Raw genomic sequence first — 23,794 nt, forward strand, 5'->3', positions numbered from 1 at the left:
TCATCCATCCACCCTTTCATCCTTCCATCCATACATCCATCATTCATCCATCCACCCTTTCATCCATCCATTCACCCATCATTCATCCACCCATCTTTTTACAAATCCATCCATCATTCATCCATCCACCCTTTTATCAATCCATCCTTCATCCATCCACCCTTTCATTCTTCCATCCATACGTCTATCCTTCACCAATCTATCCTTCATCCATCCACCCTTTCATCCTTCCATCCATACATCCATCATTCATCCATCCACCCTTTCATCCATCCATTCACCCTTCATTCATCCACCCATCTTTTTACACATCCATCCATCATTCATCCATCCACCCTTTCATCCATCCATCCATCCATCCATCCTTCCGTCCACCCTTTAATTCTTCCATCCATACATCTATCCTTCACCTATCTATCCTTCATCCACCCTTTCATCCTTCCATCCATACATCCATCATTCATCCACCCACCCTTTCATTCATCCATCCACTCATCATTCATCCACCCACCTTTTCACACATCCATCCATCCTTCATTCAGCCTTTCATCCATCCATCCACCCATCATTCATCCACCCAGCTTTTCTGTGCCTCTCTCATTGGGGGGGGCGGGGGGAACAGTATCTCTCTGCGTCATCTTCCTTCTTCTTTCCCACTCATGGGAGGGCATCTCTGTGCCTCCCTACTGGGGGCGGGGGGCGTGTCACGGGACCCACAGCTCTAGGTGCGCAACATCCATTGAACTCAAAGGGCTACACTACAGCCACTCTCCCAGCCCCCCAGCTCCCCCCAGCTTGTGTAAGTGAGCCCGGCTATAACAGCTTCAGGGACACACACACAGTCACACCCAAGTACTTGACAGGTCTTCAAAAGACCTTCTTACTTGTTAATGAGGCGTTGATGTTTTTCACACCTCGGTGTTAATTATGCCTCCGCCGTGAGCACCCTCAGCCCAATGCCAGGAACTGCACTCTGCAGAATCTGCGACCCCCTTCCCAGGACTCCAAGACCCCCCTGGGGGTCGCGCCCACAGATTGAAGACCGCTGGTTTAGGGTGTTGTTCTAAACATGCCTTCCCATTCAGTCAGGCACTCACAGAGACCTAACATGTTCACACTCTGTAATGTTGCTATGCCACCAATAAAGACAGGACGCTGTATATAGTTGTACGCTGTATTTATTAACTTCTTCTATACAGAGAGCGCCGAGCCCGTGCAACCGTGCTCCCGGGTTCGCGCCGTTTCACTCACTTGCTGCGCGAGCATCCTATAAGATGGCCAACGGCACGTCGCGTCATGACGCGACGTGCAACCACTGTAACACCAACTCTACATATCTCCCTTTTTTCCAAAACAATGAAACGTATAACTCACAGTCCGCCGCTCATATCAAAGTCTCGAAACTTAGCTGGTCTCGTCACTGTTCTTCCCCTTCGGGTCAGTCTCGCCGGGGTAGTCAGGGCTTCTCACTCCAAAGTCTCTGCCCTGCTCCTTTTGTTGTTCATTACAGCTTGATTCTCCATCAACCCGTTTCCGTTCATCTCTCTCTCTGCTTCCGGGCTACCTCCATTGTCTTGTCCCTTACTGACTTCTTCACTTCCTAAGTCCATCTCTCCATCGAACTGTTCATCTCTTGCCTCAGACTCCTCCACACTTTCTAGGTCCTGTCTTCCTTGGTCCCACTGCAGTACCTTGTTGCATCTCGCCATACGGTCCTGGGACCAAATGTTGCCATCACTCAACAGAGCTGCTCTGTCATACACCTTCTTCACTTGCAGGGCTTTGCTGTACTTGCTATCTCCTTTCCTTTGCATCGTCGCCAACTTAACTCGCACCCATTCACCTTCTTCCAATCCGGTATCCTTCACATTCCTCCGTCTATTGTAGTGCTTTGCGTAGACATCTCGTGCCTTCTCCAACTTTGCTTGCACCACTGCAGGAGACCATTTGCTCATTATTGTCTTCTCCTTCCAAACTCTATTGTCCTTCATGAAGAGAACACGTCCTCTCAAGATTTGGAAGGGACTGTATCCAGTTCCTGTGGGGGTAATCCTGTACACCCATATCATTTGCCATATTTCCTTCTCCCAGTCCTTGTTGTTGGATATTGCACGGATCCCATCACAACACTGTAAACCGTTCTACTAGTCCGTTTCCCGCCGGGTGATAGATTGATGTGTGCTTGGAGAGGATACCATTCCTTTCCATGAAGTTGGTCCATTTGTCTGAGGTGAACTGAGGGCCATTGTCGCTCAAGATGGATTTAGGTATGCCCTCCCTCACGAACGTGTCGCTTAAAAACTTTAGTATAGTTTCTGTGTCCATCACCTCTTTCACTTTCATCTCCGGCCATTTCGAGTATCTATCCACAAGGAAACATACGTACTTCTGTACACCTTGTCTGTCCAAGATGGGGCCCAGTATGTCGATGGACAACTCCTCCCATGGGTTCTGTGGAGGATCGAACCTTCCTAGCGCTGGGCGCAATGGTTTGAGTGTCTTATCTGCCCTTTGGCACTGCGGGAAATCTCTGACGTGCATTTCCGCTCTTAGATCCATACTTGGCCACCAATAGCCTTGTTTGGTCCCTAGCTTCATCTTGACTATTCCCAAATGTCCTTCATGGAGTAATGCCAGTAGGTTTGGGACTATGTCAGCTGGGGGAATTACCTTGTCCCCTCTGTAGGTGAACACTCCTTGGTCATCCACCGATAGTTCCTCCCGGATTTCGTAGTACATTTTTAGATTCTCGCTGATGTGTTTTTTCTCTGGCCATCCTTGTACTATGCACCGTTTCACTTCCTGCAGGGTAGGGTCCTGCTCATATGCTTCTTTCCACTCCTGATTGCTGATAACCCTCTCTTGGTCATCTGTAAGTGCCACCATCTCTTCTCCTCCTATCTGGTCTTCTTCTCCGGGTTCCATGGCCGCCGCCCTGCTCAGATAGTCCGCTACCTTGTTCCGGTTTCCAGGGATATATTCCATGACATATCTAAATTCCAGTAGCTTTAATGTCATTTCCGAGATCCTGGGGGTGGCACTCGCATGCCCACTTTATGTTAGGACCTTCATTACGGGCTTGTGATCTGTTTTTAATGTGAAACGTGTGCCCAACAAGAACTGTCTGAATCTTGTCATCACCCACACCACAGCTAACATCTCCTTCTCGATGACGCTATACTTCTTCTTTGTATCGCTTAAGGAGCAGATGCAAAACTCAGGTGTCAATTGTTCCTTGTCCCCGGTCTTGCATCAACACTGCACCCAAGCCTTTTTCACTGGCGTCTGTCGTGAGCGCAGTCTTTCCACGGGGATTGTATCCTTGCAAGGGTATTGCTCCTATCACATCCTTCTTTATGCACTCGAATTCCTTTTGTGCATCCTCCGTCCAGCTGAACACTGAGCTATCCCTTGTTAATTTCCTCATGTTGTGTGTCTTTGTTGCGAAATGCTGCACGAATTTACTATAATATTCGGCCATTCCTAGGAAGGACCGTACTTCTTCTTTGTTGGTCGGTGGTGGTGCTTCACAGATCGCCTTCACGTTGTCCGCCTTGGGAGTAATTCCTTGCACTCCGATCTCGTGCCCCAAGTAGGTCACTGAGTCCATGCCAAGGCAGCATTTCTCCCACTCCTCCGTGAGGCCTTTCTCTTCCAGCACCTTCAACACCTTGGTCAGTTTGGCGTTGTGGTCTAGTTTGTCTCGCCCCATCACCAGGATGTCATCCTGGAAATACTGGATGCCGTCCACCTTCTGAAACAGCTGGTGCATCAATTTCTGGAATACCGCAGCCGCTGATGCTAGTCCAAACGGCATGCGTCGAAATTGGTAGCACCCGAAGGGGGTAATGAATGAAGTTAACCTCCTGCTCTCCGGGTGCAGTGCGATTTGATGATACGCTGAGGTCAGGTCAATGGTGGAGTACCACTTGACCCCTCTCGTCTTGGCCAGCATCTCCTCCATTCTTGGTAAGGGAAACTTCTCTACCATGATATTCTTATTCAGTTCGCGTAGGTCCACGCATAGCCTGACCTTTCCGTTTGGTTTCATGACTACCACTAGTGGCGCCAGCCACTCTGCACACGTGATTGGTTCAATGATTCCTCTTCTTTCTAGTCCTTGCAGTTCTTCCTGTACTGCATCTCTGACTGCTAGAGGCACGTTCCTCACCTTGTGGGAGACTGGTATAGTGCCTTCCTTGAGGATAATTCTGTGTGCAAACTTCTCGAGCTTGCCCACCGTTCCTCCAAACACCTTGGGGTACTCCTCCTTCCACTTACCCAGGTTTGGCCACACCTCCGGCTCGGTGAGGAGGATCTGTTCCTTGCCTCCCGGGTCCAGCTTGATGCCTAGATCGCCCTGGTCTAGCCATCCCAGTACCGATGGGCCCTTTTCAGAAATGTATAGCTTGCAGTTGGCCGATCGTCCTCTGAATTCAAATCTCAACGTCCGGAATCCTAGCATGGGTATGCGGTCTCCGTTGTACGTAACCGGCCGTATGTCCAATCTCTCCAACCCTGGACCTAGCTTTGGCTCAAATGTTTCTATCCATACCATTCTCTGGACTATGGTGTAAGACGAACCAGAGTCGGCCACCATGCTTATCGGCACTCCTCCAATCGGCATGTCCAATACTGGTTCGGTTGACCTTTTTCCGTCTACGCTCAACACTAGGTCATAGATGCAAAGAACGGTGTCTCCTTCCTCCTGGTCATCTTCCTCCTCCATCTCCTGTTCTTGGTTGATGTACTTGACCACGTTTCTGGAGGATTTCCTGCGGCACACCTTCTCATAGTGCCCTACGATTCCGCTGTACATACATTTGGCGCGAAACGCCGGGCACTTCCTGTCGTGGGCTTCAGGCACCCAACTTCTGCATCTGTAGCCAGATTTCCTACTGTTTCCCGCCTGTTTTCCTGGTGGTTCCCTTGCCACCTATTCAGCTCCTTTGCTCCTTCCGTCCTTGCGGGGCTCTTCTTCCCCTATTCTGTTCACCATCGGACTTGTTACTGCCTCTCTTTTCGCTGCTTCTGCGCATCTCCGTGCCAATTCCGCTTTCTTGACAACTACCATTACTTCTTGTAATGTGACGTCCCCACTGGCCCACAGCTTGTCCTGCACCACGGTGCTCGTGGTGTGCATCACGATCTGATCCTTGATAAATTCATCCTGGAACGTGTCATATCTACACGTTGATGCCAACTTTCTTAGTGCCGTCACGTATTCTTCCACTGACTCCCCTTGTTTTTGCTTCCGCTGCTGAAAGTTATACCTGTCTATCGAAAAGCACACCGTTGGTTTATAATGTTCGTTCAATTCCTCAATTGCATGGGCATACACGTCATCATCAGTGGTCGCTAGTTGTTTGGGTGTCAGATTCTTGAAGATCCTGAGTCCCTCCGGGCCTAAATTATGCAACAATATTCGCCTCTTTCTTATGCTTGAGAATTTCTCTTCGTTCTGGTCCTCTAACACCTCTATGAAGTTATCGATATAGTCTCTCCAGTCTTTCCATCGCATGAGTGGTTCCCCTGGCTTGGGTAAGAATTGCACTGAGGCCGTCGCTGCTGACGCTTGCGCACTCATCTTTACGCGCTTTACCGTGGGTGAAGTGTTGCTGGGGCCTCTGGGGCTGCCTGGTGCGCTGTTTTCTTCTGGTTCCTCAGAAGGGCTTGGTCAGCTCTCCTCAGGGCTTGGTCGCTCCACCCTCTGCTGCTGCTCCTGCCTGCCTTGCCTTGCCGCCTCCTGCCTGCAGTTTCCCTTGAGTGTCGCCCGCAGCTCCTGGGATCCCCGCTGCCCGCAGACCCTTGGATTTCCCGCCGCTGCCTCCCTGCGGCCCGCCCCCCTGCGACTCCATTCGCCGCCCTGCTCCCACCACCCAGCTGATCCTCCCTCCCGGCTCCTTACTTTTGACGCCCCCTGAGCGACCGCGCAGCGGACGCGCGCAGCGGGAGCACCGATTGAGCGCCGAAGGTGCGCCAAAGGTAAGCCCGTCTGCACCCGTCCACATCTGGACCGCGCCCAGTGCCAGGACCCCTGGCCCCCGCCAAAGCAAGACGATCTGACGGACCTACGATGCCGCAACACTCAACGCACTCAACACTGGCCAGAACACTGCCTGCTACCGAGCCACCCAGAGACGCACCCACGGACCCTTCGCCTGCCAAGCCTGCCGTTGCTCCTGCTACCGGACCTGCACGGCCCCGCCAAGCCCTGCACCAGCAGCAACCACCTGAAGTGCATCCTGCTCAACCCCGCTCCATCCACAGGCACACCGTGGAACTGTGGGACCTGCTCGACACGACAGCACCGGACGTCGCCTTCCTCACCGAAACCTGGATGAACGCCTCCTCAACGCCCGACATCGCCATAGCCATCCCAGACGGATACAAGATCACCCGGAAGGACCGCGTTAACCAGACGGGAGGAGGCATCGCCATCGTACACAAGAACACCATCCGCATCTCAACTAACTCCGACGAAACCTTCACCGCCGCTGAACACCTGCACTTCCAGATATACACTGACCCCAAGACCACCCTCCGCGGCACCCTCATCTACAGACCACCGGGACCACGCACACAATTCAGCGAAGACATCGCAGACTTCATCAGCCCGCACGCCCTTCCCTCCGCCAACTACATCCTCCTAGGAGACCTCAACTTTTACCTGGAGAACAACAATGACAGAAACACCACCGCCCTGCTGGACAACCTAGGCAACCTCGGACTCAAGCAACCAGTGAACACCCCCACCCACTACGCCGGCCACACGCTCGACCAAGTCTTCACATCCAGCAAGCACATCTCTTTCAGCCACGCCACCGGACTCCACTGGACCGACCACAGCTGCGTCCACTTCAGCTTCAAAAAAAACACGGCCCAACACCACCCGCAACAGGTCCCCCGCCGAGGCTGGAGCAGGATCACCGCTGAGCAGCTCACCGCCTCCCTCAGCCAGAACACTCCCACCAGCACAACGTACCCCAACGAAGCAGCCATCAACCTCACCAAGTGGCTGACCGCCTGCGCCGATGACCTCGCACCGCTAAAGAACCCTCCCAGCAGACACAGCAGCATGAAAACCCCCTGGTTCACCGACGAACTCAAGGAATCCAAGAAGAACTGCCGCACCCTCGAGAAAGCCTGGCAGCTCAACCACACCACAGACAACAGGACCGCCCTCAAGCACGCCATCCGCAAACACCATCAGCTGATCCGCGCCACCAAGAAGACGGCACTCAAAGAACGACTGGACAACAACACCCACGACAGCAAGGAACTCTTCAGCATCGTCAAAGAGTTCTCCAATCCCAGCGCCGGAAACAACGACATCACTACCTCGCAAGACCTCTGCAACTCACTCGCCTCGTTCTTCCACCGCAAGATCGCTGACATACACAACAGCTTCGACGCACAGACCATGCACCCTACCACCGAACCAACACCCCCCACCACCACCCTCTGCAACTGGACCCCGATCAGCACCGAAGACACCACCCGCACGATGAACTCAATCCACGCCGGGTCACCAACCGACTCGTGCACACACCACATCTTCCACAAAGCCGACGCCACCATCGCACCCCATCTCAGAGACACCATCAACTCCTCCTTCCACACAGCCACCTTCCCGGAGTGCTGGAAGCACGCCGAGCTGACCGCCCTCCTGAAGAAACCAACGGCAGACCCCACCGACCTCAAGAACTACCATCCCATCTCGCTCCTTCCTTTTTCGGCCAAAGTCATCGAGAAGACCGTCAACAAACAGCTGGCCGCCTTCCTCGAGACGAACGAATCCCTCGACCACCTCGCAGTCCGGGTTTCGGGCCAACCACAGCACCGAGACTGCCCTGATCGCAGCCACCGACGACATCAGAACCCTGATCGACGACGGGGAAACAGCGGCCCTCATCCTCCTGGATCTCTCTGCGGCATTCGACACTGTCTGCCACCAAACTCTAGTGAAGCGCCTCAGCGACATCGGAATTCGAGAAAAAGCGCTGGAATGGATCATCTCGTTCCTCACCGGAAGAACCCAGAGAGTCCGCCTCCCTCCGTTTAGATCCGAGGCCACCGAAGTCATCTGCGGCGTACCACAAGGATCTTCACTCAGCCCAACCCTCTTCAACGTCTACATGAGCCCCCTCGCAACCATCGCACGCCAGCACAACCTCAACATCATCTCCTACGCCGCCGACACCCAGCTCATCCTCTCCCTCACCAGCAACCCCACCACCGCCAGAGCCAACCTACACGAAGGGATGAAAAACGTCGCCGACTGGATGAGGAACAGCCGCCTTAAACTGAACTCGGACAAGACGGAAGTCCTCATCCTGGAATCATCACACTCTGCCTGGGACGACTCCTGGTGGCCCCCGGCCCCGGGCACCGCTCCCAAAACAACGGACCACGCACGCAACCTGGGCTTCATCCTGGACTCCTCCCTGTCAATGACCAGACAAGTCAACGCCGTCTCATCCTCGTGCTACAACTCCCTGCGCATGCTCCGCAAGATCTTCAAATGGATCCCCACGGAAACCAGGAAGACCGTCACCCAGGCACTCGTCACCAGCCGACGGGACTACGGGAACACCCTCTACGCCGGAACCAAAGCGAAACTTCAAAAAAGACTCCAACGCATCCAGAATGCCCCTGCCCGACTCATCCTCGACATCCCCCGACACAGCCACATCACCGGACACCTGAGAGACCTGCATTGGCTCCGTGTCAGCAAAAGAATCACGTTCAGACTCCTCACCCACGCACACAAGGCTCTCCACGACCTGGGCCCCAAGTACCTCAACGACCGCATGACCTTCTACACACCCACCCGCCAGCTATGATCGACCGGCCACGCACTCGCCACTGTACCATGAATCCGCAGAGCCACCGCCGGAGGAATATCCTTCTCCTACCTGGCAGCCAAGATGTGGAACTCCCTCCCCACCCACCTTCGGCGAACCCAAGACCATCTCGCCTTTAGGAAGCAGCTCAAGACCTGGCTGTTCGAGCAGTAACTTTCCCCTCCCCCAGCGCCTTGAGACCCTTCGGGGTGAGTAGTGCGCTATACAAATGATGTGATTGATTGATTGATTTATTGTCTTGGTTTGGGGGATCTCTATGTCTGCCCCTTCGCTCTTCCCAGGGGTCGCCAGTGCTCCTGCCCTTGGTTGGCTAGCGTAGCTGGTGGTAGGGTGTGCTATTTCCCCAGGTAATCAGACTGATTGCCCTTTTGTGCTTGTGGGCTCTGCCGCACTCTCTGATGTCCACTTGCCTGTTAGCGTAGCGATTACAGGTGGCCCGCTCCTGTGGTGCTTCTGGCTCGTGGATTCTGGCTGAGGCTTGTCTGCTGTGCAGTTCTGCAACTTCCGTTTTTTTTTTCCCAGTGCAGGTCTCATCCCGACCTCGTCGCCATTGTAATGTTGCTATGCCTCCAATAAAGACAGGACGCTGTATATAGTTGTACGCTGTATTTATTAACTTCTTCTATACAGAGAGCGCCGAGCCCATGCAACCGTGCTCCCGGGTTCGTGCCATTTCACTCGCTCGCTGCGCGCGCATCCTATAAGATGGCCGCCGGCACGTCGCGTCATGACGCGACGTGCAACCACTGTAACGCCAACTCTACACACTCGAAGGAGGTCTTGAGGAACAAGATAAAAAATGTTAGTCATATCAAAGGCCACTAAATACTAAACGAGCAATAACCAATTCCTGTAATGTGATCATCCCAGCAGAGCAGCTGCTTTCTCTTGCTGAGGTTTGAGGTTTACATCTGGAAGGAGTGACCTCCTCTTCCTGACAGGGCTTGCGGGATGGCGGCCTCTCTCTCTTACCTTGCTAAACTGCACAGTTCAGATGGCGTCTGTGGTGCCATAGGCTTGTACGCCAATCCAATGACGCGGAATCCTTGCATGGTGTATATCTGGAGTTTGCTTGAAAAATTGGAAGGGACTGCAAAGAAATAAATATCACAGATCAACATTCTGTTACATCACAAGAACTCAAATTTTTACGATTTCATTTAGTCACAAGACAACTAATATTTAGGCTTAGATGGAGGGTGCTTTAGTAAATAATATTATTTAACCACATGAAGCCAATTGTGTTGGTGAAAAACGATGTTTGGTGAAAAAACAGGTAACAGTTTTTCATATGATTTATCAGTTATTTACATCGACTTGGGCTGATGCACCAAGAATCAATTAATATAAAATGGCTGCAAATTAAGTACTGACATTTTGCAAATTGATTCTGATTCTGCGAATAAACCCATGTACTAGTCCTTTGGTTTTGAAAATTCCCTTTGGAGTGGTTCACAATCTGAACTCTCTCATGAACACTAATAACTATCAATTGAGTGGTTGCAGATTGTGACTCTCTTAGATTGGATGGTGGACTGCTGGGGTCAGCAGTTCACCATATCTGTGATTGCCTTTAATCCCTTGCGTGCTCAAAACGGACCCACGCCGTCATGAGCCACGGGCGGCGTGTGCTCATGAGGGCGTGGTTCTGTCAAGCGGCTACCGCTCCTCCCATGCAGCATTAAATCCCCACCTGTGCAGGCAAATTAATTAGCAAGCGGGCCGTGACGGAACCACGCCATCCGTGATTCACGGCGGTATGGTTCCGTCACGAGCACAGCAGCATCACGCCAGCCCCCTAGCTGTGGCGAAATTCACACTGCGGCGAAGGGGTTAAATAAAGTACACTTTTATTTATTTTAAATGCGGTCTGTTTTATATACAAGAAACAGGGCTTGGTTTAAAAAGTAAAATAATTTTCTTTGAAACAGTCTGCCCACATTTTGTTTTAAAAAATTAAAGGGGTCCCCTTTTGTGAATGAGTTACACACATCATTTGAGGTGTCTGTAACTTTTCAATATACAGACACATGCCACTTCAGATGAGATAAAGAAATGGACTGAACAAGGAGGGGTCCAGACTGACCAAGGTTGGATGACTAAGGGCAAAGCAACATGGTTTCTTCCTGATTCAATGGTACAAGTGATCATAAACACAGCACATAGTCCAGCACACTTGGGAGAGAAGGCAATGGTGGACAGCTTACAGGATATCTGGTTTAACAAGCACCTGCCTGCAGCAGCGAAACAAAAAGTAAGAACATGCATGATCTGCTGTCAGTTCAATCCAGGTAAAGGCATCCCGGTGGAACAAGGCAGATTTCATCCTCCTGACCACCCTTTTGAGGTCCTCCAGATGGATTATATCCAAATGGACAGATGTAGAGGTTACAAGTATGTCCTGGTAGTTGTGTGTGCACTAACTAGATGGACAGAAGCGTATCCAGTCCCAGATTATACTGCTGTGACAACCGCCAGGCAATTGGTGCGTGAATTCTTTCCTAGATACGGATTGCCCCGTGTCGTTTACTCAGACAATCGTCAGCCTTTTTCTTCTGAATTAATGAAACAAGTGTCTCTTCTGTTAGGATATAACTGGAAGTTCCATTGTGTGCGACACCCTGAAGCAGCAGGCCTTGTAGAAAGACATAATCAGACAATAAAGACGAAACTAGCAAAGATCTGTGCAGAAAAAGGCGTGGATTGGATGGTAGCCTTGCAGGTTGCCCTCTTTTACATGCGTATGGTAGCCCATTCCAGAACAGGCCTATCACCATATGAAGTGGTTTTCGGTAGACCGCCGAACATGTGGGGTACGCCTATGCCTAAGAAAATAACTGATGTTGACAGTAACATGCTTACAGATTACCTGGCTTCCTTGATGTCTGCACTACTCTCTTGTCGTTCACAGGTTGCCGCTGCCTTCCCTGACAACACCCAGGTCAAGGAGCACGCCATAGTTCCAGGAGACTATGTGCTCGTCCAAAATTTTGATCGATCAAGCCCCCTTGAGCCGCGTTGGAAGGCGCCGAAATTAGTGTTACTAACAACGAGGACAGCCATCAAAGTCAAAGGGAGTAAAGGGTGGCTTCACGCCCATCATTGTAAACGGTACATTGGAGACTCTGGAACTTTGGTAAAGAAAAAAGACATTACAGACTTTGAGCCCCCTTTGCTAGAAAAGACTCCACAGCAAGAGTACAGATCCAAATTACGATCTAGAAAGCCAGACAACGTTTAATTATTTAAGTCCACTAGGTGGTGAATCGGTTGAACAAGATTTCTGACATGCATAAGATCGCGGACAATAATAGTAAAAAGAGCTAAATGAAAGAAAAATACTGCAAGATATTACGTAGTAGATGTATAGTATCTCTGATTTTTCTGTCTCTTTTGTGCATCACTATAATCTGTGTCAGCTTAATACTACATGTTTTCTTTCCTCCTATTGCCTCACATATACACTCTTCCATTAATGACACCGTAGAGCATACATTTAGTGATCTGCCACCCCATGAACTGTCATATCGACTGGCCCTGCGCAACAATACTTTTATTTGGATGTTGCACCGTTCTCATCAGACCAGCAATGCGACAGATTGCTGGGTATGTGGCCGACTCCCACCCTACCAAAGACGAAGGGAGTTCTGCCCCTCTTCCCTTTTCCGTTCTCCCACAATGGTTCGTGCGGAGCATGGTTTGCCTTAATGACATCAATCGACAGAAAGTCCACAGTTTACCAGGGTGACTGGATATGGGGAAACTTGAATAAAGTAATGAATGAGGTATGTTTTCCAGACGAAGAAGGACTCCCCCAAAGGAAGGGGACCGATCTAGAAAATGAAGAGTACGAGCAAGGAAATGCTTCCCATGCTTCCCTCAGCTTTATAATGCTGAATGTCCAGCCCATGCAAAATGTGGGTCCACCGTCTATTTCAGTCCTACCAGTAAAAGGTGATTTGTGCGTTAGAAAGAAAGGATCAGTACATATGGAACACAGCGAGTGTAATGCTGAAGTAGAGTTTAATGATAAAGGAAAGTCTTCTTTCAAAGCATCTTGCCATACCTATTTCATTTGCGGTCAGACAGCCTATGTACATCTGCCCTTAGACTGGGGTGGGACATGCTATATAGTGTTCCTGCTGCCACCTGTCTTTTTGGCCCCATCCCATTATCATCGAGATTCACGACTAGAGCATGTTAGACACAGGAGAGAGACCGATGCCTCAGGGATTGATCAGACTGAGACAGCCTGGGAGCAATATACAGATTTCAACAAAGGATTCTTTTTCTTCATAGGTCCCGTCCAAAACAGTAAACTCATACGCAGGTTAACAAGGACTCTGGAAGCAGTTGTGAATGAGACTGCATCTGCCCTGGGGAACTTAACCCAGGAGCAGTCTGCCATGCGATTAGTTGTTCTTCAGAACCGCCTTGTTCTTGACGTCATCCTGGCAGATAGGGGCGGGACCTGTAGGGTGATCGGCTCCAGTTGCTGCGTTTTCATTCCTAATAACGCGCCATCTGTGTACGCAGCAATAACAAGGCTCCACAAGATTGCTCACGATATACATCAAGACCCAGGCACATGGACTTGGTCCAGTTGGCTCTGGGGTGTAATATCGGCATGGGGATGGAAAGTGTTGTCATTCCTAGGAATGATACTGCTTATGATATTCGGCTGCTGTCTCTGTCTGCAGTGTGGCCCGGCCATTTGCGGCCTGTGTGCGACTGCCTGTGTTCCACATCCACGTATGCAAAGGATCAAAGATGAGCAAATGATGCTGTATGAACAAATATACGGTCTCATGAGAATAGATATGACCTGAAGGGTACAGTAGGGGACAAGGAGGGAATGAGGAAAAAGAAATTTTACATGGCCAATATGTCCCCTGCGTGTACCCAAACGTTTAGTGTACGTGCATGTCACCCATGCATTTTCCCTCTATGGCCTGCAATAATGATGCCTCTGCATTTGTGTCCCACATTAGGATGCCAGTCACCAAGTCTCCCATAAAAGAAACGTTAATTTTGCACCGAGGCCCAGGTGGCCCATGTGTTTGCATTGTGCACTTTTAATGTATCACGAAAAACCCATTTCTCCATTTTGTGGCTCAGCTCAACCAGTCCCCGAATTCAGGGTTTCATGCCTCCAGACACTCTGAGGGCTGCAGCTACGTATCCCTGACCTCGCATACTTTTGGCTAAGCCGAGAGGGGCCCAGCCCGGGGGGCCAAGACAGTATTGTGCATAACAGTTATCTGCTTGCTCTACAGAATCACATTCCTGCCTGGTGAAGAAGGTAAACAGAACCCGTCTGCAGAGATAGGGCCTAGCCTTTCTGTCTCCGTTTAAGTGATTTGCAGAGCTCGCGTCCATAGAAAGCTCAAGGCCCCCACACAATGAACGAAGAAATAGATGCCCACACTGGCTCTTGGTGATGAGCGACCTTTGCTTCAGATAATACATCCCTGGACTTAAGATATCAGATAATACCAGACGTGCTGGTCGCCCTGACACTGAAGGCCTCCCTACCAGACAGAAAGACAGCTCCCCCCAGTTACACGTCAGTTGCACGTTATGATCAAGTTGCGCACACAAGTAGGGCAAAGTTCCAGCTGGCCATGCAACCCCCCTCCATGCATCCACCCACCTATGACTCACCTATGACTCCTCAAGTGAACGCCCACATGTACGCCCACATGCACGCCCACATGCTCTTATCTCTCTTTCTCTTGCTCTGCTTGGAGCGCTCCTCCCTATGTACGAAATTGAATGTATAAATATTGTACTCTGTGAATAAAGTTTAGAAGACCCTTCCTGAACCTTTGTGGTGATGGAACCGATTCTCCCCTAACTCGAGTTATTGAAATAAAACCCTTTTGAATCGGACACCATGGACTCTGCCTCTCATTTTATACAAGACCCTTTGTTTAATTATAGAAATTATGACAGGGTAATACTTTATTTACCACAAGGGGTACAACATTGTCAGGTCCCCCACTAAAAGGTCCAATAATCAGAAAGGCGTCCAGAATGATAAAAGAGGAATGATGGTAGCCGCCTTGTCTAAACCTTGGAAACAGCATTGGGTGCAGGGCAGACTGCAGCATGGCGGCGGTTAGCGCTCTAGTTCAATTTGAAGATTCAGGTGATACCGGTGAGGCGCGCGAAGAACTGCGCACTTCACCTGAACATTCTGAGGAGTAGGAGGTGTATTTGCGCGTCGCGTTTAGTCAGGGAAAAAGAAGAACGTGTCGCGAGAATTCCAGGAAAAAATATATCCAGTTTGTTCAGCAGCATTCAAGTAAGACTGTTCCGATATCATAGTTTATGACAAAGTTCGTATTTTGGTGATAGCGCATGCTTCTTGGAGCTTCTTAGCTCGGAAGTTCGTGCGTATCACTTTTGCACATCCGTTTGAGCTATCAGAGTCTAGCAGAGTCCGTCCGTATCAAGTAGATTACGGCATTATTGTGAAGCTATTCCATTTCATAGAAGTTAACGCCTTATTTACTAATAAGTCTTGCAGACTAAGTGTGAGTAAAACAATAAGTAGTCAATACTAGAGAAAGACTGAAGATTAAGGGCGCGGTCAAGGTCAGACATAAACTAAGTAGTGAAGTAACTACAGAAAATAAGAAGAGATTCTAAAGAAGTGAAGAAGATATAAGGCTGCAGTTCTCAGTTCTGTACGTGAGAATAAAAGGAGATAAAATCAAGATAGAAGAGCTAGAGAGAGAGAGAAAAAATAATAACTCAAGGTTATTTAATTACAGTGAATACAACTCAGAACTGAAGAACCAGTAAATAAGAAGAGAAGCAAAGGCACACAGCTCATTGGGTAGGTCTTAGAGTTAACAGGGAAAAGATAGGTAGAAGAAAGGAAGTGCAGGGAGAGTCATTTGTACTTTATTTTGCAGCACGAACAAGAGCCAGAAGAGCAGACCATAAGGTCAACCAAGAAAACTAAAAGAAGAAAAGAAGACTACACTTGTGTGCATTCTCTTCTCTGTCCAATTCCCCTTTCCCCGATGGGGCTCTTCTGGCTACGCATTTAGAAATTGTGAGTGGCTGGGGAGTTCTAGGGAGGAATTGGGAGCTTACGTCGTTCTGCTCCTGTGTCGCTGGCCAGCAAAAGAGAAGAGCTGGTTCTGACAGAGTGAAGTGCCCACGAGGTAGAGGCACCTGAGCAGAATGGTGGAAGGTCTGGATTTGAAGAAGCTGGCAAACATTTTAGATGAAAGACAAAGGGAATTAATTACAGTCAGAGAGGAAAATAGAGAACTAAAGAAAGACACCACGAAGTTGGCACGTAGAATGAGGAATTTGGTCTCTGGAGATGGGTTTAAGATATCTTCCCCAGTTTTGGGTTCTTTTGGGGAGTCAGCTTCATCTCAATAAAAGGTAAACACACAAGTAATACATTCTTTGTCCCCAGTGATTCCACTAGCACCCCCTGAACGCTTTAGTGGTGACCCTCAAAAGGCACAAGTCTTCTTAACATAATGTTCTCTGCACTTTATGTGTAGACAAGCACTGTTTCCTGATGCGCAGTCTCGCGTTGCATTTATTCTATCCTATTTAAGTGGGGATGCCGCAGCCTGGTCAATACCCTTGGTCACCAGAAACGATCCTGTGCTATTCAATTTAGATGACTTCAAGAAGGAGTTCATGCGAATTTTTGATCGTCGAAAAGTGTCTCAAGCCACAGATAATGAACTTTTAGAGATCTGACAAGGAAATAGAGAGTTAGTAGCATATTTCGCGCAATTCAACAAGTTGATGTTAGAGACTGAGTGGCCAGCGGTATTTTATCGGGGACTAAAGGACAAATTAAAGGATGCTTTAGCACAAGTTCCCAATCGTCCCACTGACATTTCCGCTCTGGTGGACCTAGTGTTAGAAATTTATTTTCGTCAGAGCGAGAGAAGGGGCGAGAAGAAACGGGATTATCGACCTAGCGTACCACGTTTTGATAGAGCCAGATATGAACCTCACAAGGAACATGATTCAAATCGCGGAGTAGAACCAATGCAAATTGGAACAATACGAGGACCTCTTACAAAAGAAGAGAAGGAAAAGAGGCGGAACAATAAGCTGTGTCTCTATTGTGGAGGAAGCGGACATTTTGTTCGAGATTGCCCAAAAAGACCCAAGACATTGTCGGCGGAAAACGCCACACGCCACCAGTAGATGGAGTTGGTCTAGTGGTTGCAGAAACAAATTTGGCTCCAAAGGAGCATGCGTTGGCTAATACCTTTCAGTCTGCCGCTCCTCATTAGGTGATATCCGTAATTCTGAGTTAGCTTGAAAACAGAAAGGAACAGATTGCAGTAATGATAGACTCCGGAGCAACGGGCAATGTTTGCGATCTGCAGTTTGAAAAGAGAATTGGATTTCAGGCTATTCAGAAAGAAAAGAGCGAGTCAGTCAGAGCAGTAGATGGTACCAATCTGAACTCAGGCCCAATTGTGAGCCACACTGAACCCGTGCAATTGAAGACTACTGAGGGACATTGTGAAATTTTATAATTTAATCTAATCGACGCCCCTCAATTCCAATTAATATTGGGTTTACCTTTGGCTCACCGAGAATAATCCAACTATAGATTGGGCAGCAAGAACGATAACATTGAACTAAATTTATTGCAAAGAGAACTGTTTCAAAGACTGCCAAATTAGAAGTGAAAAATCTCCTGCTTATCTTTTAAGTGAAAATAAAAATTCGGCCTGCATGATTGACACTGTAACTCTACCTGAAAAGTATCACGAATTCCAGGATGTCTTTAATGAAGTCGAAGCAAAGAAATTACCTCCTCACAGGGAGTATGATTGTAAAATAGATTTTGAACCCAGAGTGAATTTGCCCTGCAGCAGAATTTATGCTCTAACCGAGCAAGAGGATAAACATTTAAAGAGTTATCTGGCTGAATATCTGGAGAATGGCTTCATTCGAGCTTCACAATCCCCAGTCTTGTCTTCTTTGTTTTTCATTCCAAAGAAGAGTGGAGAGCTACGCATGTGCATTGATTACAGGGCCATAAATCGGATAACCATTAAGAATTGTTACCCATTACCATTGATTTCCACTCTCATGGATCAAGTGAAAGAAGCTAAGATTTGCACAAAACTCGATTTGAGAGGTGCATACCATCTACTCCGAATTAGAGAAGGAGATGAGTAGAAGACAGCGTTTAGGACCAAACAAGGTTTATTTGAATACCAAGTGATGCCATATGGACTATGCAATGCTCCTGCTGCATTTCAACATTTTATAAATAATGTTTTGAAGGATTGCATAGATCAGATTGCTATAGTCTACATCAACGATATATTGATCTATTCAGCCGAAGTAAGGAAACATGAAGGACATGTCAAGAAGGTACTGAAAAGACTCCGAGAGAATGGATTCTTTGTCAAACTGGACAAATGCGCCTTCGATGTGACCTCAGTCGAGTTTCTGGGTTTTGTACTCGCTCCCGGAGGAATCACCATGGATGAAAACAAAATAAAGGCTGTATTTGAGTGGAAATCAATCACCTACATCAGTTAAAGAAATCCAAAGTTTCATCGGGTTTGCCAACTTTTATAGGAGGTTTATTCAGGACTTTTCTAAAAAGTTAATTCCGATCACACGCCTGTTAAAGAAGGGAGTTCCTTTCCAGTGGAGTACAGAAGCAGAAGCAGCATTTGTGCAATTACAAAAAGATTTCACCACTGCGCCAATTTTGTTACAACCCGTTCCAGCAGAACCATTCTTTGTAGAAATAGACTCTTTGAATCTAGCCTTGGGAGGAGTGTTATTGCAGACACACAAAACTACAGGTCAACTCCATCCGGTGGCATTCCGCTCTAGAAAGCTAACACCCCCAGAAATCAATTATACAATCACAGAAAAAGAATTATTGGCCATTAAGGATGCCTTCAAAGAATGGAGGCACTATCTGATGGGAGCTCGACATGTGACTGTGTATACTGATCACCGGAATTTAAAATGTTTAAAATCTGCCAGAACTTTAACTCCTAGGCAGCTCCGCTGGTCCTTGTATTTCTCTGAATATGATTTTGTCATTACATACCGACCTGGAACTCAGAATGGGAAAGCGGATGCCTAATCCAGATTAGAGACAGAAGGAGTTACGGAAAAGATTTTGGATCAGACTATTATTCCAGCAGAAAAAATAATCAACGCAGTACTACAAGAAACTGTAGAGTGTTGTAAGGAATCCGATGTTTTAAGTGGTGAAGCACTGAAAAGTTGGTTAAAAGAAGATCCCAGAAGAGAAACACGAGAAGGATTACCTTATCAACATGGAGCATTATACTTGCCCACTTTGAGATGCAGCTGAAGGCCATAAGTGAATGTCATGACAGTATCTTAGCAGGACACAAAGGCATCGAAAAGACTAAAGCATTGGTGCGCAGACGATTCTGGTGGCCAAACATGATCAAGGATATACATCAGTATGTGGCAACTTGGAGACGTGTGCAAGGGTAAAATCAGAAAGAAAATGTCCACAAGGCCTGTTACAACCCTTACCCACCCCTCCTTTTCCTTGGCACACGGTAACCTTAGATCACATAGTAGATTTACCCTCGAGCTTAGGTTTTGATACCATTTTAGTTTATGTGGACGCATTCACAAAGATGGCCCATTTTGTACCTTTACAAGGAGTGCCATCTGCCAAGGTCTTAGCAAATGCCTTCAGTCAACATGTAGTCCGTGGACACGGTATACCTAAGGTTTTAGTGGCAGATCGGGGCTCACAGTTTTTATCTCATTTCTGGAGAGCTTTCACTAAGCGCTTGAATATTGAAAACAGGTACTCCACTAGTTTCCACCCAGAATCTGATGGACAAACCGAACGCACCAATCAGGAACTGGAACAGTATTTACGAATGTGTTTACTAGAACGGGAGGGTGACTGTCCAGATTATCTATAGGCAGCAGAATTTGCACACAACAACACTATAAATGCATCTACTGGTTACACCCCATTCTTTTTAAATACAGGGAGACAACCACAGCATTTCTTAAACTTCCAAGAAGAAGATGTTCCTGCAGCATCAGATTTAGTAGAACAACTAACACAAGTGCAGAGTAGAGCCATTCAAAACCTAACTGTAGCAAAGGCTAATTACATACATTATGCAGACAGAAAGAGGAGAAAAGAACCTGAGTTAGTTGTGGGAGATAAGGTTTGGTTAAGTACAAAAAATCTCAGACTAAAAGGGGTTAGGAAGTTTCAACCACGATTTATTGGGCCCTATCAAATCGAGAAAAAGTTAAGCACATTAAATTACCAGCTAAAATTGCCAAAGAGTTTACGTATACATCCAGTTTTCCATGTTTCATTACTAAAAAAGGCAGAACCTGAAGTTAGATTATGTAAGACCCCAAAACCTATTCAAACTGAGAAAGGAGAGGAGTTTGAGATTCAACAGATTTTAGACTCTAAACTAAAGAAAAGAAAGCTGTATTACCTACTCGATTGGAAAGGTTACGGTCCTGAGGAGAGGTCCTGGGAGCCAGAGTCTGAAGTTAATGCCCCACGATTAATTGCAGAATTTCACAGAAGATTCCCAGACAAAATCCAGAAGGAAGAGAGATCCTTGAGGGAGGGTACTGTCAGGTCCCCCACTAAAAGGTCCAATAATCAGAAAGGCATCCAGAATGATAAAAGAGGAATGATGGTAGCCGCCTTGTCTAAACTTTGGAAACAGCATTGGGTGCAAGGCAGACTGCAGCATGGCAGCAAGGTGTTCCGTAAAGGAAGACCGGTTAGCGCTCTAGTCCAATTTGAAGATTCAGGTGATACCGGTGAGGCACGCAAAGAACTGCGCACTTCACCTGAACATTCTGAGGAGTAGAAGGTGTATCTGCGTGTTGCGTTTAGTCAGGGAAAAAGAAGAACGCATCGCGAGAATTCCAGAGAAAAATATATCGAGTTTGTTCAGCAGCATTCAAGTAAGACTGTTTTGATATCATAGTTTATGAGAAAGTTTGTATTTTGGTGATAGCGCATGCTTCTTGGAGCTTCTTAGCTCGGAAGTTCGTGCGTATCACTTTTGCATATCCGTTTGAGCTATCAGAGTCTAGCAGAGTCCGTCCGTATCAAGTAGATTTCGGGCATTATTGTGAAGCTATTCCATTTCATAGAAGTTAACGCCTTATTTACTAATAAGTCTTGTAGACTAAGTGTGAGTAAAACAATAAGTAGTCAATACTAGAGAAAGACTGAAGAGTAAATGCGCGGTCAAGGTCAGACATAAACTAAGTAGTGAAGTAACTACAGAAAATAATAAGAGATTCTAAAGAAGTGAAGAAGATATAAGGCTGCAGTTCTCAGTTCTGTAGGTGAGCATAAAAGGAGATAAAATCAAGATAGAAGAGCTAGAGAGAGAGAGAAAAAATAATAACTCAAGTTTATTTAATTACAGTGAATACAACCCAGAACTGACGAACCAGTAAATAAGAAGTGAAGCAAAGGCACACAGCTCATTGGGTAGGTCTTACAGTAAACGGGGAAAAGATAGGTAGAAGAAAGGAAGTGCAGGGAGAGTAATTTGTACTTTATTTTGCAGCACGAACAAGAGCCAGAAGAGCAGACGATAAGGTCAACCAAGAAAACGAAAAGAAGAAAAGAAGACTACACTTGTGTGCATACTCTTCTCTGTCCAATTCCCTTTTCCCCGTTGGGGCTCTTCTGGCTACGCATTTAGAAATTGTACGTGGCTGGGGAGTTCTAGGGAGGAATTGAGAGCTTACGTCGTTCTGCTCCTGTGCCGCTGGCCAGCAAAAGAGAAGAGCTGGTTCTGACAAAAATGAGGCATAAGGGGTGCAGAAAGAAGTCATAGAGGTGCAGAAAGAAGCAAGAGAAGAGCAGAAAAAAGAAGCAGAGCTGTAGAAAGAGGCAAGAGGGGTGCAGAAAGAGGGAACAGTGGTACAGAAAGAAGTCAAAGGGGTGCAGAAAAAGCAAGAGAGGTGCAGAAAGAGGCAAGAGAAGTACAGAAAGAAGCAACAGACCTGCAGAAAGGTGGAAGAGTAGTGGAGACAGAGACAAGAGGGAAGCAGTAAGAAGCAAGAGAATTGTAGAAAGAAATAAAATAAGTGCAGAAGGAAGGAACAGAGGTGCAGAAAGAGACACAAGGGGTGCAAAATGAGGGAAGAGCAGTGCAGATAGAGGCACAAGGGATGCAGAAAGAAGCAAGAGAGGTGCAGATAGAAACAAAAGAAGTACAGAAAGAAGGAACAGAGGTGCAGAAACAGGCAGGGGTACAGAAAGAGTGAAGAGTAATGCGGAAAGAGGCAAGAGAGGTGCACCAATAGGGAAAACAGGTGTAGAAAGAGGCAAGAAGGATGCAGAAAGAAGCAAGAGAGATGCAGAAAGAAGCAAGAGAAGTGCAAAAAGAAGCAACAGAGGTGCAGAAAGAGCCAAGAGGTGAGGTAAAAGAGTGAAAAGACTGCAAAAAAAACTCCACAAGAGTTAAGCAAAATAAAGTATGACTTTATAAAGAAAACCAGACCAAAATGACAAAAATCCAATATGCAGAAGTTGAGACATGATTTTTTAAAGAATAAAATTACTTATAACGCTTAGAAGCAAATAGCACCTTAGGAACTACTTGAGGTCGCGCTGGACTGGGGCAGAGTCAAAAGTTCTGGCCGGCTGAGATGAAGCAGAGGTGGGCTACAGGACCCACTCAGGCACTGGTGAACAAAATACATTATCCTGGTCGCAACAGCAAGTTGTGGGGTGGGCTGCAGTCCATGTGATGCTTCGATGTCGATCCTGCAGTGGTGACGCTGCGTCGGTACTGCAGACAAGATGCAGAGCCACTAGACATTGGTTTCAGGGTGAGATGCACCAGGTTTCTTTGTGCAATTGTGGGGATGTGTCAATCTCTCCAAGCTGCTATGATGGCAATGGGACGTTCTGATGCGTCAGGGCTCTTGAGATGCTGCATTGGTTCTGAGAGTGATGTGCTGATCCTACTCCAGCAACAGGGCTGATGCACTACTTCTGTTATAGGTACACAGGAGATCCATCGATTTCCATGATGCAAGTATCTGATTCCACTTCTAGTGAACCAGGCACAGGAGCTGGGGTAGAGACTTTGATATCCCTGAGTCTCAAGCTACAGGAGGCAGGTCGAAAAGACCTTTCAGCACACTTGGATGTAGAAGCAGAGCCCAACTCTCCTTCAGCAGAGTCATAGAGCAGCAGGTAGCAAGGCAACACAAGAGAAAGGCAGGCCTTCCAGGTAAGCAGTCCAGCAAATAGTTCTTTGAGCAGGGACAGCAGTTTCTCTGACGTGAGTTCAGTTGTAGATCAAGAAGTGTCTGATCTGGTGGGGACAGAGACCCAGTATTTATATCTAAATGTGCCTTTGAAGTGAATGACACTTCAAAGATTAGCTTTGAAGTGCCCAAGTATCCCTTTCAACCCAGTCTTGTCTGCCAGGCTATCTGTGGGGGTAATCAGTCCTTTGTGTGGGATCGGGCCACTACGTATTGAAGTGTAAGTGTTAGCACAGGAAGGGCCATCAAAATGCAGATGTAGGTAGATGGGTTTTCAGCCACACCTACCTCCCTGTGTTTGTAGCTGTCTGGATGTCATCCAGCCCAGACTTGTATTGGAGACAAACTGCAAGGCACACAGTGCAGTAAGAGCAGAGAAATGTCTAATTTATAAAAGTAAACACAAGGAGATGATAGACGGAGCGCTGAAACTTTTCAGACACTAACCCCAGTCACATAGTTGTGTTAAATACATCATCGTTCTTTAGCTCACTTTGACACCCCGGTTCTAACACAGCTATATGCAGATCAGTCTTTTCCATGAGCCTCATGGGAACAGTCCAGCCCAAACTGCAAAGCCATGTGTTCGCTAGACCAGGAACAAGCATCCTGGGAACTGCTCT

At 47.6% G+C, this 23,794-nt stretch overlaps 1 protein-coding gene across 1 annotated transcript in view; it reads right to left on the reverse strand.

Annotated features, from left to right (window-relative positions):
- The window catches only part of LOC147700479 (putative cation-transporting ATPase 13A4), a 941,662-nt gene that overhangs the window by 315,323 nt on the left and 602,545 nt on the right, over positions 1-23,794 (reverse strand). The window contains exon 17 of the mRNA XM_086929645.1: positions 9,840-9,957. Coding sequence (XP_086785771.1) covers positions 9,840-9,957 — 118 coding nt within the window. The remainder of the gene's footprint in view (positions 1-9,839; positions 9,958-23,794) is intronic.

The sequence above is a fragment of the Lissotriton vulgaris genome, chromosome 7, assembly GCF_964263255.1.
Source record: "Lissotriton vulgaris chromosome 7, aLisVul1.2, whole genome shotgun sequence".
Taxonomy (NCBI): domain Eukaryota; kingdom Metazoa; phylum Chordata; class Amphibia; order Caudata; family Salamandridae; genus Lissotriton; species Lissotriton vulgaris.